The sequence below is a fragment of the Penaeus chinensis genome, chromosome 30 (genome assembly GCF_019202785.1).
Source record: "Penaeus chinensis breed Huanghai No. 1 chromosome 30, ASM1920278v2, whole genome shotgun sequence".
In the NCBI taxonomy this organism is placed as follows: Eukaryota; Metazoa; Arthropoda; class Malacostraca; order Decapoda; family Penaeidae; genus Penaeus; species Penaeus chinensis.
Genome location: NC_061848.1, coordinates 21,197,531 through 21,214,501, shown reverse-complemented (window position 1 = coordinate 21,214,501; position 16,971 = coordinate 21,197,531). Strand labels below are relative to the sequence as shown.

The 16,971-nt window shown below is 35.1% G+C and overlaps 2 protein-coding genes and 1 long non-coding RNA gene across 3 annotated transcripts; all 3 read right to left on the bottom strand.

Moving 5' to 3' along the window:
- Window positions 1-553: 553 nt before the first annotated feature.
- On the bottom strand, window positions 554-4,809 carry LOC125041395. The gene is made up of 2 exons (XR_007116267.1): window positions 3,909-4,809; window positions 554-1,131 (listed from the first exon to the last, which is right to left on the bottom strand). It is a non-coding gene; the product is annotated as an uncharacterized LOC125041395 (long non-coding RNA).
- A 3,354-nt stretch (window positions 4,810-8,163) lies between these two features.
- Window positions 8,164-9,515, bottom strand: LOC125041388 (patatin-like phospholipase domain-containing protein 2). Its single transcript, XM_047636294.1, has one exon. It carries the CDS (start codon window positions 9,364-9,366, stop codon window positions 8,593-8,595), a length of 774 nt encoding a protein of 257 aa, XP_047492250.1. The 5' UTR covers window positions 9,367-9,515; the 3' UTR covers window positions 8,164-8,592.
- A 200-nt stretch (window positions 9,516-9,715) lies between these two features.
- LOC125041389 (patatin-like phospholipase domain-containing protein 2) lies at window positions 9,716-12,236 on the bottom strand. Its single transcript, XM_047636295.1, has one exon. The coding sequence runs from the start codon at window positions 10,244-10,246 to the stop codon at window positions 9,716-9,718; it is 531 nt and encodes a 176-aa protein (XP_047492251.1). The 5' UTR covers window positions 10,247-12,236.
- Between the last annotated feature and the right edge of the window lie 4,735 nt (window positions 12,237-16,971).

Below are 16,971 nucleotides of genomic sequence, written 5' to 3'. Positions count from 1 at the left end.
TACAGTACATACTTGGACCATTCCAAATCCCTGTTAGAAAAATTAGCTGCCTGCTCTTGCCAGGACAATGTACTTTTATTTAGGTTCCAAAGAGCTCATGAGACAAATGCACAAATCATATGTGTAATTCTGATGGAAGATTTAATTAAACAACATTAACTACATCATTTCCTTTGTGAAGTTAATCATTCATCATTTCTGGTTTTAAAAAATGTTCTAACAAGAGTAGTCACACCAGTTAATGTTATTTGTCATGGTCATATTAACTTGGAATGAACTTGAATGATGGAAAGAGAAGTAGAGACATAATAACAAAAACGAAATGTCTATTAAACAATGTTTGCATAGAGTACATTCAGAAATGACTTTGTGAAAAAATATGCAACAAAAAAGACTTAAAAAAAAAAAAAAAAAGTATTTTAAAGGACCAATTACATAAGCAGTGTGAACAGAGGTAATAAAATCTGAACAAAATTTCAAAGGATGAATTTCATATGAACGGGCTTGCAAAAAACAAAGACAACAAAAAAAGGATTCAAAAAAATAAAATGGGTCAAGCAGCACATAAAACACGGGCAGACATATATTTATAAGGACATCTTCTTTTACAACAGTCGTCATCATACACTTGATATTCATTTTTTTTTTTTTTAATATGATAATTACAGAAACACTTATGCATTAGGAACAATAAAAGTTGTACGAGGAATCTTTACATCATTTAACTGTATCAAACAATTCACAAATAAAATTGAGCACCCACATGTAAAATGTTTCAGTCACAGCTTTGTAAAAATAGTGTTCTTATGACTGAAATCTCTTGTACTATATCATATAGATTCTACATTTGACATACAAAAAAAAAAAAAAAAAAAAAACACAGACATGAATCACTAAAATTAAAACCTATTACAAGAATCTGGACAACTACAGACAAGAATAATGCTAAAAAAAATTTTTTTTTTTTTTAATGTTCTCAAAAGTATATATATACTATCAAAAGCACTTCAAGTTATGCCAACGCTAGCCCTTGAGTCCTATACATTCCGTACGTCTGTAGTGCCTTCAGGTACGATGACCGTAATGCCATTCAGGGCCTTCGTTAGGCACACCTGGCAGCCCAGACGAGACCTGCAAAGGGATAAAAGATAGTGCTAATAATGGTGAGGCAGATAATGATAATGTTGACAATAATGAGAATAACAATAACTAATAATAATGATGATGATGATAAAATATTCATAACAATAATAATAACAATAATAATAATGATGATAATGATAATGAATGATCATAATGATATTGATGAAGATGATCATGATGATTGTTATCATTATTATGTATAATTAATAACAGCAATAATAACAATGGCAATCAAATTATTAATAACAATTGTCATCATCATCCTAACAATAATACCAATAACAATAATGAAAAAATAAGTCACTAAAATTAATAGTAGCAGTAGCAGCAGCATTAATAGTAGTAGTAAAAGAAGAAGAAGAAGAAGAAGAAGAAGAAGAAGAAGAAGAAGTTATGAGGATGATGATGATGGTAATAATACTAATAATAATAATAATAATAATAATAATAATAATAATAATAATAGTAACAGAAATGGTAATAATAATAGCAATAGTAAAGTAGTAATAACAAAATAGCTTCAATAACAACAATAACAATACCAATATTAATATTGATATTAATAATGGTGGTGGTGATGATGATATTAATAATAATAATAATAATAATAATAATAATAATAATAATAATAATAATAACTATAGAAATAACAATATTTATAACAACAATAACAATAATAATAATAATGATGATATAAAAATAACAATGAAAATCATAATTATGATAATGATGATGAAAATAATATTATTAATAATAACAATAATAATAATAATTATAATAATAATAATAATAATAATAATAATTATAATAATAATAACAAAATAATAACAACACTATTAACCCAAAAATAACAAACAATAAAAACTATCAACAGACTCTACCTAATATCAACCCCATTTCAAGCCTCCTATCTAAAACAAAAACAAATTACGATAGCCGCTTTAACCCTACAGGCACCTACCTTCCTCTTTCTCTCCTCTCCTAAACACCCAGTAACCCATAAAATTACTTAGAGCCCAATTCCTTATTCCTGAAGCACAATGTCCTAGTATCTCCGATGTCCCCTTGTTTGTGCCTTGATGACATATGCGATGACAACAGAAATTAAAAAGAATCTGCGTTTTACATTGTAGATTCAATACTGTTTCAATGATATTCAGCGTTGTGGCTTCAATACCCACGTTTCAATAATATTCAGTGTTGTGGCTTCAATACCCAAGTTTCAATAATATTCAGTGTTGTGGCTTCAATACCCACATTTCAATAATATTCAGCGTTGTGGCTTCAATACCCACGTTTCAATAATATTCAGCGTTGTTGCTTTAATACCCACGTTTCAATAATATTCAGTGTTGTGGCTTCAATACCCACGTTTCAATAATATTCAGCGTTGTGGCTTCAATACCCACGTTTCAATAATATTCAGCATTGTGGCTGCAATACCCAAATTTCAATAATATTCTGTGTTGTGGCTTCAATACCCACATTTCAATAATATTCAGCATTGTGGCTTTAAAACCCAAGTTTCAATAATATTCAGTGTTGTGGCTTCAATACCCACATTTCAATAATATTCAGTGTTGTGGCTTCAATACCCACGTTTAAATAATATTCAGCACTTTGGCTGCAATACCCACAATTTAATAATATCACCACTTTGGCTGCAATACCCACCTTTCAATAATATTCAGCATTTTGGCTGCAATACCCATGTTCCAATAATATTCACCACTTTGGCTGCAATACCCACCTTTCAATAATATTCACTGTCAAATTTTCACAAAAATGTCAATATCTCTGGGACAAACTGGGGCATCTCTGGCCTCTATTAATAGATGTCCTCCCATCTGTAATACCAATGTTTCAATTATATTCTAATTCAAATTTTTCCAAACATTCAATATCAATAGGAAAAACAGGGGAATCCCTGGCTTCCCTTAACAGATTTACTCGTATCAGATATCGTCAGAGAGGAAAATTACAGCAGAATCCAGACATGCCATTATCCAACCAACTTTATGGTAGTAAGTCGCATCTAAATTTTTATTAAAATGGTAAGGTGCTTTTCTTCTTCTTCTTCTTCTTCTTCTTTAAAATATCAACTAATTGAAAGCCTGTCGTCAAGAAAGGGTATACCAATGATGGATATTGTTATACACTGATACTAGTGATGAAACCAACGATAATTATAAGAGTGATTATAAAAATGATAAAAGTATTATCTCATATTACTCCCCATGTCAGTGACATATTAAGATGAAGACAATAATACTAATAATAATGAAGATAGTGATAGTAATGAAAATAGTAATAATAATGATACTAAAAAAATAAATTAAAAAAATAATGATAATAATAATAATAATAATAATAATAATAATAATAATAATAATAATAACTGTCATACTCATAATCACAGTCATAGCAATAGTAAGAGTAAGAGAAACAGAAATAGTAATCATTATCATTATTATCATTACTATCATAATTACTATACTTATATCAAAGTCAATATACACTAATAATAAGTAACAATAATAACAATAATAATTATGATAAAATAATAACAATAATAATAATAATAATAATAATAATAATAATAATAACAATAATAATAATAACAACAACCACAACAATAATAAAAAACACAGTAACAGTGCAAATAATAATAGTAAAAGCAATTTCTCAACACCTTGGTTCTATACCCGACACTCCCCCAACCACCACATATAAAATTAAAACGCATCACCTTTCACTATACCTACCCTAATGGGATGTGGCACTTTGGCGAAGATGTGGTTTAGCTAAACCTTTGGGCCGCCTGGTGTGGGCTCGCAATGTTGAGTGATGAGGGGATTCCTCCTTTAAGCTCTTTACCAAATCTTGAAGGGGTCAGTCTGAATAGGAGCTACTGTGTCCTTATTGCTAGTTCATCTACTGCTTGAAGTATGCTATGCTATAATATAGTGTGTGCTGTGTTGCTTCAACCATTTGCTGTGAGGGGGCGGCAGAGTAATAAAAGCAAAATGATCTTTATTTTGGGGAGAATCAAGGAGCTAGAAGCATGTGCTAAGAGTATTATCAGCCTTTCCTTTGTATGTAGCCTTCTTATGTATCTGATATATCATGCCCTTTATATTTTTATACATTTATATATATATATATATTTTTTTTTTAAGTTATGGAACTTATCATGCCTTTTCATACTGAAGCTTTTAGAGGGTCATCTATTCTTTTCATCATTTTCACAAGCGCACCAATGGTACTCCCTGCCCAAGACCCCCACCCCCTCTAGCGTGTACAAAGCAAAAAGATAAAATTGAAAACTGCCACAAGATCTCCAATTTAATCTGGAACATCACTTTTACAATGTCCTAAAAAGCGTGCAACCAGAGTTTAACCCCCCCTCCCCCTCCCCCCAGTATATGGTTTGTATGCTATGGAAATTATGAAAAAAAAGGATGACCTTTTAGAAGTCTAACCAATGCTCATTTTAAAATGGATGCACTGACCTCGAAAATGGAGGAAACTAGTGATTTCCCATAATGTTTCATGCCTTTCTTATGATAGTATTTCCAGGAAAGAAGTGAAACAAAAGTAACCCAAACAATAATCATATTCATTATAATAATAATGATCATGATAATGATGATAATAATATTAATAATAATAATAATATTAATAATATTAATAATAATAATAATAATAATAACAACAACAATAACTATAAATAAATAAAATAAAAATTCATTATTATTGATGATAAATAATAATAATAATAATAATCATAATAATCATTACAATAATAATAATAATAATAATAATAATAATAATAATAACAATTATAATAATAATAATAGTAATAGTAATAATACCAATAGTACAAATAATCACCAAAACACTTTCTCATTCCCTCTCTCTTTAATTACAGAGAAAATTAAAGAATCTTGAAAAAATAATATCAGTAGTAATGACTTTTAAAAAGAACAATAATATTAAAATAATACCAATAACAAATTAATAGAAAGGCTAATATCTTAAATCATATCACTGTGGACTGTCTTCCTTATTGTTAAAATTTTTTAGCATTATTTAGCATACTGTCTCCTCCCTCAACCAATGTAATTTCTTTAAGTTCAATCAGTATATTAAGATTAATAAGTGTATTTTATTATTATACTATATTAATAAGTGTATTTGCCAACTAGCATTTGCAGATAGAATGTTAGCCAGTGCATGCACATTTTCCCATTCCACTTAAAATATATATCTAAAGCCTTATTATTTCACAAAAAAAGAAACTCAACATTAACGTCAATTCAAAATACCACAGAAAAATAAGCTACTCTAAAAAATACTATAATGCATGTAATCAGTAATGAATACAAAGAGAAACATGAAAGAAAACATATTTTTTTTTTATAAACAAATAAAAGGTGGTCAGAAAATGTAAATGAAAGATCATTATAGAGATAATCATAATCAACAATAATTTGCAAGTACTGCATTATTTTTTTTTCTTTAATACAGCTGGATATGAAAGCTAATTTTGACCTTAAAAGTATATTTCATCTCAAAAACAGTATAAATATTATCAGTAACATAATTTCATATCATTCTAAAAATGGCACATTACCAAGGGAATTCTTACAAAGCAAAGTACAGTTGTATAATTGGAGTGTGTGAGTGTGTGTGTGTGTGTGTGTGTGTGTGTGTGTGTGTGTGTGTGTGTGTGTGTGTGTGTGTGTGTGTAGGTGTGTGTAGGTGTGTGTGTGTAGGTGTGTGTGTGTGTGTAGGTGTGTGTGTGTGTGTGTGTGTGTGTGTGTGTGTAGGTGTGTGTGTGTGTGTAGGTGTGTGTGTGTGTAGGTGTGTGTGTGTGTGTAGGTGTGTGTGTGTAGGTGTGTGTGTGTGTGTAGGTGTGTGTGTGTGTGTGTAGGTGTGTGTGTGTGTGTAGGTGTGTGTGTGTGTATAGGTGTGTGTGTATGTGTGTAGGTGTAGGTGTGTGTGTGTGTGTGTAGGTGTGTGTGTGTAGGTGTGTGTGTGTGTGTAGGTGTGTGTGTGTGTGTAGGTGTGTGTGTGTGTGTAGGTGTGTGTGTGTGTAGGTGTGTGTGTGTGTGTGTAGGTGTGTGTGTGTGTGTGTAGGTGTGTGTGTGTGTATAGGTGTGTGTGTGTATGTGTGTAGGTGTAGGTGTAGGTGTGTAGGTGTGTGTGTGTGTGTGTGTGTGTAGGTGTGTGTGTGTAGGTGTGTGTGTGCATGTGTGTAGGTGTGTGTGTGCATGTGTGTAGGTGTGTGTGTGCATGTGTGTGTAGGTGTGTAGGTGTAGGTGTAGGTGTGTAGGTGTAGGTGTAGGTGTGTGTGTGTAGGTGTGTAGGTGTGTAGGTGTAGGTGTAGGTGTAGGTGTGTAGGTGTGTAGGTGTGTAGGTGTAGGTGTGTAGGTGTGTGTGTGTAGGTGTGTGTGTAGGTGTGTAGGTGTGTGTGTGTAGGTGTGTAGGTGTGTGTGTGGGTGTGTGGGTGTGTGTGTGTGTGTAGGTGTGTGTGTGCGTGTGTGTAGGTGTGTGTGTAGGTGTGTAGGTGTGTGTGTATGTGTGTAGGTGTAGGTGTAGGTGTGTGTGTAGGTGTGTAGGTGTGTGTGTAGGTGTGTAGGTGTAGGTGTAGGTGTGTGTGTAGGTGTGTAGGTGTGTGTGTAGGTGTGTAGGTGTGTAGGTGTAGGTGTGTGTGTGTAGGCGTGTGTGTAGGTGTGTTGCATGTGTGTAGGTGTGTGTGTGAAGGTGTGTGTGTAGGTGTGTGTGTAGGTGTGTGTGTGTAGGTGTGTGTGTGTGTGTAGGTGTGTGTAGGTGTGTGTGTAGGTGTGTGTGTAGGTGTGTGTGTAGGTGTGTGTGTAGGTGTGTGTGTGTAGGTGTATGTAGGTGTGTGTGTGTAGGTGTATGTATGTGTGTAGGTGTAGGTGTAGGTGTGTGTGTATAGGTGTAGGTGTGTGTGTAGGTGTATGTGTGTGTGTGTGTAGGTGTAGGTGTGTGTGTAGATGTAGGTGTGTGTGTAGGTGTAGGTGTGTGTGTAAGTGTGTGTGTGTGTAGGTGTGTGTGTGTGTAGGTGTGTGTGTGTGTAGGTGTGTGTGTGTAGGTGTGTGTGTGTGTAGGTGTGTGTGTGTGTAGGTGTGTGTGTGTGTGTAGGTGTGGGTGTGTAGGTGTGTGTGTGTAGGTGTGTGTGTGTGTAGGTGTGTGTGTGTGTAGGTGTAGGTGTGTGTGTGTGTAGGTGTGTGTGTGTAGGTGTGTGTGTAGGTGTGTGTAGGTGTGTGTGTGTGTAGGTGTGTGTGTGTGAGTGGTGTGTGTGTGTAGTGTGTGTGTGTGTGTTGTGTGTGTGGTGTGAGTGTGTGTGTAGGTGTGTGTTGTGTGTAGGTTGTGTGTGTAGGTGTGTGTGTTTGTTGGGGTGTGTAGGTGTGGTGTAGGTGGTGTGTAGGTGTGTGTTGTGTGGTGTGTGAGGTGTGTGTGTGTAGGTGTGGTTGTAGGGGTGTGTAGTGTGTGTGGTGTGGTGTGGGTGTTGTAGGTGTGTGTGTAGGTGTGTGGGTGGTGTGTAGGTTTGTAGGTGTGGTTGGTGGTGGTGTGTGTGTAGGTTGTGTGGTGTGTGTAGTGTGGTGTGGTTGTGGTGGTGTTGGGTTGGTAGTGTGTGGTGTGTGGTGTGGTGTAGTTGGTTGTGTGGTGATGTGTGTGTAGGTGGTGTGTGGTGTGTGTGTGTAGTGTGGTGTGTGGTGTAGTGTGTGTGGGTGTGGTGTTGGTGTGTGTGTGTGTAGTGTGTGTGGTGTGTGTGGTGTAGGGTGTGTGCGTGTGTAGAGTGTGTGCGTGTGTAAGTGTGCGTGTGTAAGTGTGTGCGTGTGTGTAGGTGTGTGCGTGTGTAGGTGTGTGTGTGTGTGTGTAGGTGTGTGTGTGTGTGTAGGTGTGTGTGTGTGTAGGTGTGTGTGTGTAGGTGTGTGTGTGTGTAGGTGTGTGTGTGTAGGTGTGTGTGTGTATGTAGGTGTGTGTGTGTATGTAGGTGTGTGTGTGTGTGTGTGTGTGTGTGTGTGTGTGTGTGTGTGTGTGTGTGTGTGTGTGTGTGTGTCAATGTGCACATATGTGCATGTGCATATGTATGAGTATGTATGTAATTGTGCGCTTCAACACATATACAAGCAAGTACATGTGCACAGGTGTGTATAACAATACTATAAAGTCTTGGTTATTTTCAGATCTTAATAATAAAATTTCCTTAACATAGATAATACAATATAATGCTTATATTTTATAGTAAATAAGCAAAATACTTAAAAATCAATCCTTAGAAGGCTGTCTAGGTTATAAATCTCACGGTCCATACAAATTAAAATACAAAGTGTACACCAACACCCATTCCCTTACTGCCCTCAGGCATGAAATATAAACATTCCTCTCTTTCACACTGAACACAAGCATTTAAGCTCATGCAGACAAAGGGCCTGTCTTTTGACTTGTCTTTGCTTTTAGAAAGGAGTAAGCATCCCAGTAGCCCTCCTGATAGACGTCTTCTAAGATCTCGCTGGGGGGAGGCTTCAGGGACTGTACAAACCTCATGATGTTGGTGGGATTTATGGCCACTGTCTCATTAGCAATGGTCAGGTAAGGGGAATTTTGCACCTTGCTCCTGGGGCAGATGTCAATCTTCCCCTCAAATGGGCCAATAGATATGCATGGCTGGCCTGGTATGGGGAGGTTGTTAGTGAAGCCACCATCCATGTACCTCTCTCCACGAAATGAAGGGAACCGATAGCCAGAGAAGACAGGGATAAAACAAGAGCAGAGGAGGCACTGGATCAACTCCTCTCGTGAAGTCCAGTTTGAGATTATGACATTCTGGCCATCTTTAATCCTTGTGAGTGAGACAAAGAGTCTGTTATTGGCCCGCAGGTGGGCGTCAGGGGGCAGGGCTTCAAATCCCTGGTTGAGATAATCAGAGACCTTGAACTTGGGACTGAAGGGACCCAGTTTCCACCTCTGGGCTTCCTTGGCCGTCTCCAAGAAATTGGCCTTCACAAAGTTAAGAGGGACATCACACACTACACAAGCTGCCAAAAGGGAGCCAGCCGATGCTCCAGAAATCTTTGCTGTCTGCAGCAAGCGAGGCCATTGCTTCTGTAGGCACTCCAAGGCACCAACCTCATATAATGCCAGGAAACCAGATCCAGACAGGGCCACGCATACTTCCCTAGAATACATCGCAAACAGAATACAGCTATACAAGATGTAATGATGCCAATATCACAGTAATTCAAAAAAATTTAAAGATACATAGGCTTTTGATTAAATATGTAATATATTTAAGCAAATAAATATATAATGGCAAAAGAAGAGCATTATAGAAAAAAAAAAAAATACTAACATGTTCATATGCAATATATTGTTTTCAAGTTTCAAGAATAACAATAATGATAAATAAGATATATGAAGGGTTGACTGTCTACATATTTACAATCTCCTACTTCACAATACAAATACTTATTAGTATCACATCCTCCTGACTAACCACCTAACATTTTTTAGACAGGTGCATTATACATAGTCTTGCTCAGTTACTTCTCAGCTTCGATTTCATTCTTTGCAAGTACAGCCATGTATCTCTGTAACCCTGAGTATGGTACTGGTTGAGGATGTGGGGTGCAGGGGGCATCAGGGACTGGTACAAGCGCAGTGTGTTGCTTTTGGACATATTGACAGTGTGGTTGGCCCAGCTCACCCTCCTGCGTGTCGGCTCTTCCTCTGGGCATATGTCTGCGTCACCTGCATATGGACTGATGGTGAGAGCATCCTTGCTGACCACAGGCTGCCTGTTGCTGTATCCCCCATCGATGAACCATTCTCCGCGTAGGGTGGGCGGAACCATCCCCGATGCCCCCAAGATGTAGCAAGCACACCTTAGTGTTTGAACCAGGTCTTCGCGCGAGTCCCACTCAGATACAATCACATTAGACATGTCCCGGACTCTTGTAAGTGACACAAAAAGCCGCCCATTGGCACTCAGGTGGGCGTCAGGAGGTAACAGCTCGATGCCTGCCCTAAGGTAATCCTCAAACTTGAACCCTGGACTGAAAGGCCCCATTGCCCACTTTCTGGCCTCAACAGCCGCATTCAGGATCTTGTATTTCACATCATCAATAGGTACCTGACAGATCAGCGCTGAGCCAATCAAGGCTCCCGCAGATGCTCCCGAAATAACAGTCTCCTTCAGGACATGGGGACAGACAGTCAACAAGCATTTGATTGCACCTAACAGGTATAACGCTAGGAAGCCGCAGCCAGCCAGAGACACGTTCTTAATCCTAGGAGGTAGAAAGTCCTCATTAACAGATTTGGCATGACACTGGTCGAGGGATGGAAGTTTAACTGGAGTGAAAGAGGAGGGGTGGGGGATTTTTTATGGTAAAGAGAATCTGAGTCTAAAGAGGATTCTGATTTTAAAATATATATACTTTCATATATCTTCAATCACTAAACCTACAGCAGCTAACCAAAATTGCCACAAGTGTAACTGTTGATGCCAGCAGAGTATGTACTCATATAGATGCCCTATCCACTGTGATCTTAGTTGATTATGTTTGTTGAAACAGAGATGGCTCCAGAAGTGCTTAGTCCCTAAGGCTTCAATTACTAGGCCTACCTGACTTTATATGCTGAGCCTATTTATTGAGATTTTGGGAAGAAAAAAAAAAAAATAGTATCGTTAACCCCTTGGATCCAGGTGCTTCACGGTAATCGCATGGCCCAAAAACAGGCATTAAGCTTACATGAGCAGCCACTCTGCCTGGTGCACAGCTTGTAGGCCGGACGCACACGGACACTCGTACAGTGACAAAACTCTAAGCCTTCCCCGTTATTTTCGTTTTTTTTATGCACAAGCTTTTCTAGCTTTTTTGCTATTTTCCAACATCCATATTTGTCATTTGATTTGTTTTATCCAGATGGTAATAGACTGTTTTCCTTGCACTGACTCCATATCATCTCCCTAGGTAGTCTATAAGAATAATAAGAATAAGTAACAGTTTTTTTGTTTTTTTTTGTGGTAATATTCAGTTTTCTGCACCATCGGTCAGAGCGGCTAGGAATATAATACTGAGCATGGTAATGGAAACCTCCCTAGAGCTAGCACTCTTTAAGTTATGGCTCACGGACACTACATTCCATACTTGTTTATCAATGGAAATAATGTAAAGTCCCCTTTCTAAATCCCATATGAGTCTAATTTCCCTCCAACAGGTTTGTGCAAGTCACTCTGCCCACAGCCAGATTTTCCCATGAGGTTACTTGACCCTTAATCAAAATTTCCTCATGATAATGTCATCTAGATCAAAGGGGTTAATAAGATAATGATAATGATAATGTCAACTATAAAAATAAAAATATTAATAACAATAATAACAACATCAGAATAAAACACTTTTTACTCTGAAAATTCAATAAATGAGGTCAACAGTGAGGCCAGCAACCGACTCCTTGGTGACTAAATACTTATGAAGCTACCTGCTCGTAAACAAAATTTGACAAAGCAAAAATAAAGTGGACAGTGCATATACCCAACACAAATGGGTTAAAGATAAAAAATATAACTAAATAAATTATCTGAAATCTTAATCAAAACATCTAGTTGACTTTTGTTAGAATTAAAAACTATCTGAAAACTTTGAGAGATGAACACCAATTCAAAAAGTCTCACTACAAAACCACATTCAAATTGTCTCTGGTAGTTTTTATTCATCATGGAAATGTTGGTAACTGAGATATGACCCGTCCACTATAAAAAAGCTAATTCTTATTCATGAACATCCTATGGCATTCTGTGGAAAATCCTATTCAGTGCTTTTGAATGTACTGACACCTACTCAAAAGAATTAATATAATATACATTTACGTGCAAGTCATACGTGCATACAATTATGTACAAAATCACACCAAAAAGAATACAAGCCTGCAAGTGCATGCCTCTACACACACAAACATAAATGTGTGCGTGAGCGTGTAACACACACACACACACACACACACACACACACACACACACACACACACACACACACACACACACACACACACACACACAGAAAGAGATCCCCAAAGTCAATGGCAGATCTAGGATGCTTCATAATTAAATGGGGGGTGGGTGAAAATGAAGTAAGACAGTGCTAGGCACCAAAGGTATGAGACAATAAATTGGGGGGGGGGGGGGGGGGAGTTACATCACACAAAGGTCTTTTCTAAGCATTCTGGAGCCAACTGTGGCACTTTTACATTGATTAATACTACTCTCATGGTTTCATCAAGAATACACAGAAAATGAGAAAATTTACAGAACATTATACACATATATAATTGCAGATAACCTTTATTTTCCAACTTCAGCAAGATCGTATTTACATTGTTATGAAGGCTTCACAATTACTGTATGTATATACTATGTATTGTTCTGTATACATACCTACATATATAAATATATATATATATATATATATATATATATATATATATATATATATATATATATAAATAAATATATATATAAATATATAAATATATATATATATATATATATATAAATATATATATATATATAAATGTATGTATATATAATATATATATATATATAAATATATTTATATATATACATTATATATATATATTATATATACATACATTATATATATATATATATATATATATATATATATATATATGTATGTATATATATATATATATATATATATATATATAAATACATATATATATATATATATATAAATATAAATATGAATATATATAAATACATATATATATTTAAATATACGTATAAATATATATATAAATATATATATATATATATATATATATATATATATATATATATAAATATACATATAAATATACATATAAATATACATATAAATATTCATATAAATATACATATAAATATACATATAAATATACATATAAATATATATATATATATATATATATATATATATATATATAAATCAATATATATATATAAATTAATATATATATAAATTAATATATATATAAATTAATATATATATAAATTAATATATATATAAATTATGTATATATAAATTATATATATATATATATATGTATATATATATATAAAGCAAGCGTTTGATCTCCTTTTATGGGATCATTTTCTAAGAGTCATATCAAACATTCAATGGACTTCATGGATAAGGTTAGAAACTTGCCGACACACAGTAAGAAATTAATGAGTTTTGATATGGATTCCTTGTTTAGTAATGTCCCACTTGGCAATGAGCTAGATTTCCTTGGAAGAAAGCTTTCTTCATCTCATGAGAAGATCCCTATTCCAGTCAATCACTTTATCGAGCTCACTCGTTTTTGTGTCACGAATAATTTATTTTTGACGTGAATTTTATAAACAATTTATAAACAATTTGGTTTTGTTATGTTGATGGTGTTTTTCTTGGGGGCAATTAAACCATTCAGACTTCTTTGATTTTTTCAGAAAACTCAACAACCTCGTGCGTACTATCTATTCTAAAGTAGAATGGGAAGACTCAGGTAAATCACCTTTTCTCAACGTCCTTTTATGCAATGTAAATGGCTCACTTAAATTTTCGGTTTACCGTAAACCTACTCACACTGCTAATTACCTTCACCTTTTCTTAAATCATCCGTTGTATGTTAAGAAGTCAGTAGTCTCGTCCATGTTTCTCAGGGTATATAGGATTTGTGATACTGAATTTACCGATCGGGAACTCGATCTCATATGTTAAACGTTTTCAAAATTAGGATATCCTCGGTTTTTCATCTGCGAGATGGAAATTTTATAGTCATTCCCGAGATAGTGACATTAATCTATTAATTATTCCGTATAACCCGTCCCTCGATAAGAAATGACATGTTTAAAGGCACTGGAATTGACAATGTTTGTACGTATCCGAACACATTGTGCAATACTTTGGTTAAGTACAATGCGGCTAACAGTGCACTTGAGACTTCTGGTATTTACACTATACCCTATTAGGATTCTCCCAAGTTTTACATATGCGAGACCAGGTTGAGCTTTTGAGAAAAGAATTAATAAACATAAACGTGATGTTAGATATGCCAGAGAATCAAATGTGTGCTTCATTCATTTGCGTGATGAAGGTCACCAGCTTAATTAGAGAAACGCTAAATTGATTCATGAATCAGCTAATTCGGATGAAAGAAAAATGTTAGAATCTCTATTAATTAGAAAAATGACTAATTCTAACTTGACTGCTGGTCAATGGGGCTTGGATGACCTTACCTCCTCGTTAGTTAGCAAAGCCTTCCCCAGACTTTCCTTGACCCTCCTGAGACCTGATTCAGCTCTTGTTCGTTCTGTCTCTCAAACACTACATATTCTTGTCAAAATTCTCTGCTTGTATCCATTTCAGTTTATTATTCATCTGAAGAGGAACTCATGAAGAGTTCAAAATGTTACGATTTATATTCATTTCTTACTGTGGCTGTTTTCCTTTTCATAGAGGTATTACTTTCAACTATCAACAAAATTAGAACCCACTCATACACATCACAAGTGTAACTCCTCCTAATCATACATTCACAAAAACAGGTCACACAACACCAAATTTAACACAAATGGATAAAACAACACATTCCTTCTCCTAAGCCCTCCTTGAGACTGTTAAGGTGACATGATAATGGGTTACAGTGATGATAATATCTATGACCACAAATGACGCATGTACATGATCTGTTACGGACTCCTGAACAGGAGATAATAATCCCCCCCCCCCCCACACCCGTGTTAAGTTTTATCAAATTATTTGTTTTTTCCTCACAAGTTAAAAAGAAATAATCATAACTGTAAAATATCTGTATACATCTCTCAAGTACCTTCTATCTGCAGCACTGCCTACATATAATGTTACTGTTTCTTTCCTTTGGGAAATGTCCTGTTAATGAACGAGTGTTCTGTAACAATTATATGCCTTTAGCCTTTTATTACATATCAACAAATTGCTCCCGTTACAAACAACCAAATCAGGTTCACAAAATACTTTCCAAGTTGCTCCACTGCTAAAAAATTATCTAAAATCATTAAAACATCAACGCGAAAGTAGCAAAACCCTTTCATTAGAACAATTCACATACAAAAAGGATCTGAATTCCCTGGGATCATTAGTGTTAATAAAGCTAAGTCAACCCTTTTCTCATACTGCATGAATCATGTCATAAAACTGGGAAGTAAGAAAATGCATCCATCATAATTTTTTTTTACATCAATAAAATCTTATACCATATGACTTACAAAATTCAGAGACTGCAAAACACTGCCTACTCACTGGAATCAGAAAAAAATCACCCATTTGCTTACAAATAAAAAAAAACAAAAACAATCAGGATTCACAATGCCTACAGACAGGCATAGATGGCCCACCATCCCCACAGGAAGAGACAGAATTCATTAAGATCAACAAAAGTCTCCCTGGACCAACAACCGCTCCAAGGCTACTCCAGCACGTGCCGGGAGGTCATCACGACACCCAGACCCAATCCAGCGTCTACCTGACTGATATAACTGGAAACCAGAGTACTCACAGTCTGCTGCAGTGATCTTTTGCAGGTATTAATACACACAAGAAGTTACCCCAAGCTTGAGAAGAAATGTATTGTTTCATTTCTAGCACTGACACTGGATCACTCCAACACAAATCAGAATGAAAAAACAGGAACAAACTATAATATCTATATTCATGACAATGACAATAATAACTACAACAATAACAACAGCATTGATTATAACATTAATATTACCATTAGTATTAACCCATTGCCACCAGGGAAAATGAAAAAAAAAAATGGGGAAAATTCTGTGCTCATTTTTTATATCTTTTGAGAAAAGTCTCTACACATAGATGGCTCTGCCTTACCTGATTTCACCTTTCCTTGAATTGGCAGGAAAATGTATTTTTTACTAGTGCTATGAATATCGATGGTGTTATTTCTATCATAAACGTTACATTAGTTATAGCAAAATAAAATAACGTAAAATATTTTCGTAAATCAAAGAAAAGGGTAAACAGGCCAGACAGGCAGTACTCGTAATTGGCTCATTGGTGATTTAGTACAAGTGTAGCCATCTATGTGTCAAAACAATTAAACAAGTAAACTCACAGTGAGCATGACATGTACGTACATGCCATGCCTGTCGGGAATGGGTTAATAAAAATAACAATTAACCCAATCTACAGATCTATGTACTGTCCCTTGTAGTTTTCTATGAATTTTCTTACATACAGATGGGTCCACATGTGCTCAGCACCAAGCAGGCCCTAGCGACCAATCCTGATATCCCCATTCCAAGAAATTGCAGGAAAATGTGTTCTTCTTTCTAAGACTACTGATGTCCATATTGTTATCATTCTTACTGTTACTATGATTATTAAATTATTATTAAAGTCTTGGTACATTTAAAGACAAAGAAAAAATACAAAAGAAACTTTCCAAAATTCAAGGTAAAGAGCAAATAGGCGAGACAGGTAGGGCTAATAACTGACTCCTTGGTGACTAAGCACTTGTTAAGCCATCTGTGCATAAATACAATAAATAAACTTATATCACAGTGGGTATAGCATGTGTGTTTGCCATTCAAACAGATTGGGTTAATGAAGAAAATAATAATAATAATAATAATAATAATAATAATAATAATAATAATAATAATAATAATAATAATAATAATAATAATAATAATAATAATAATAATAATAATAAATAATAATAATATCAATATTTAATTTAAAATTAACC

Coding starts and splice junctions, on each gene's coding strand:
- LOC125041388 (XM_047636294.1), bottom strand. CDS start 9,366: ATGTATTCTAGGGAAGTATGCGTGGCCCTGTCTGGATCTGGTTTCCTG.
- LOC125041389 (XM_047636295.1), bottom strand. CDS start 10,246: ATGGGGCCTTTCAGTCCAGGGTTCAAGTTTGAGGATTACCTTAGGGCA.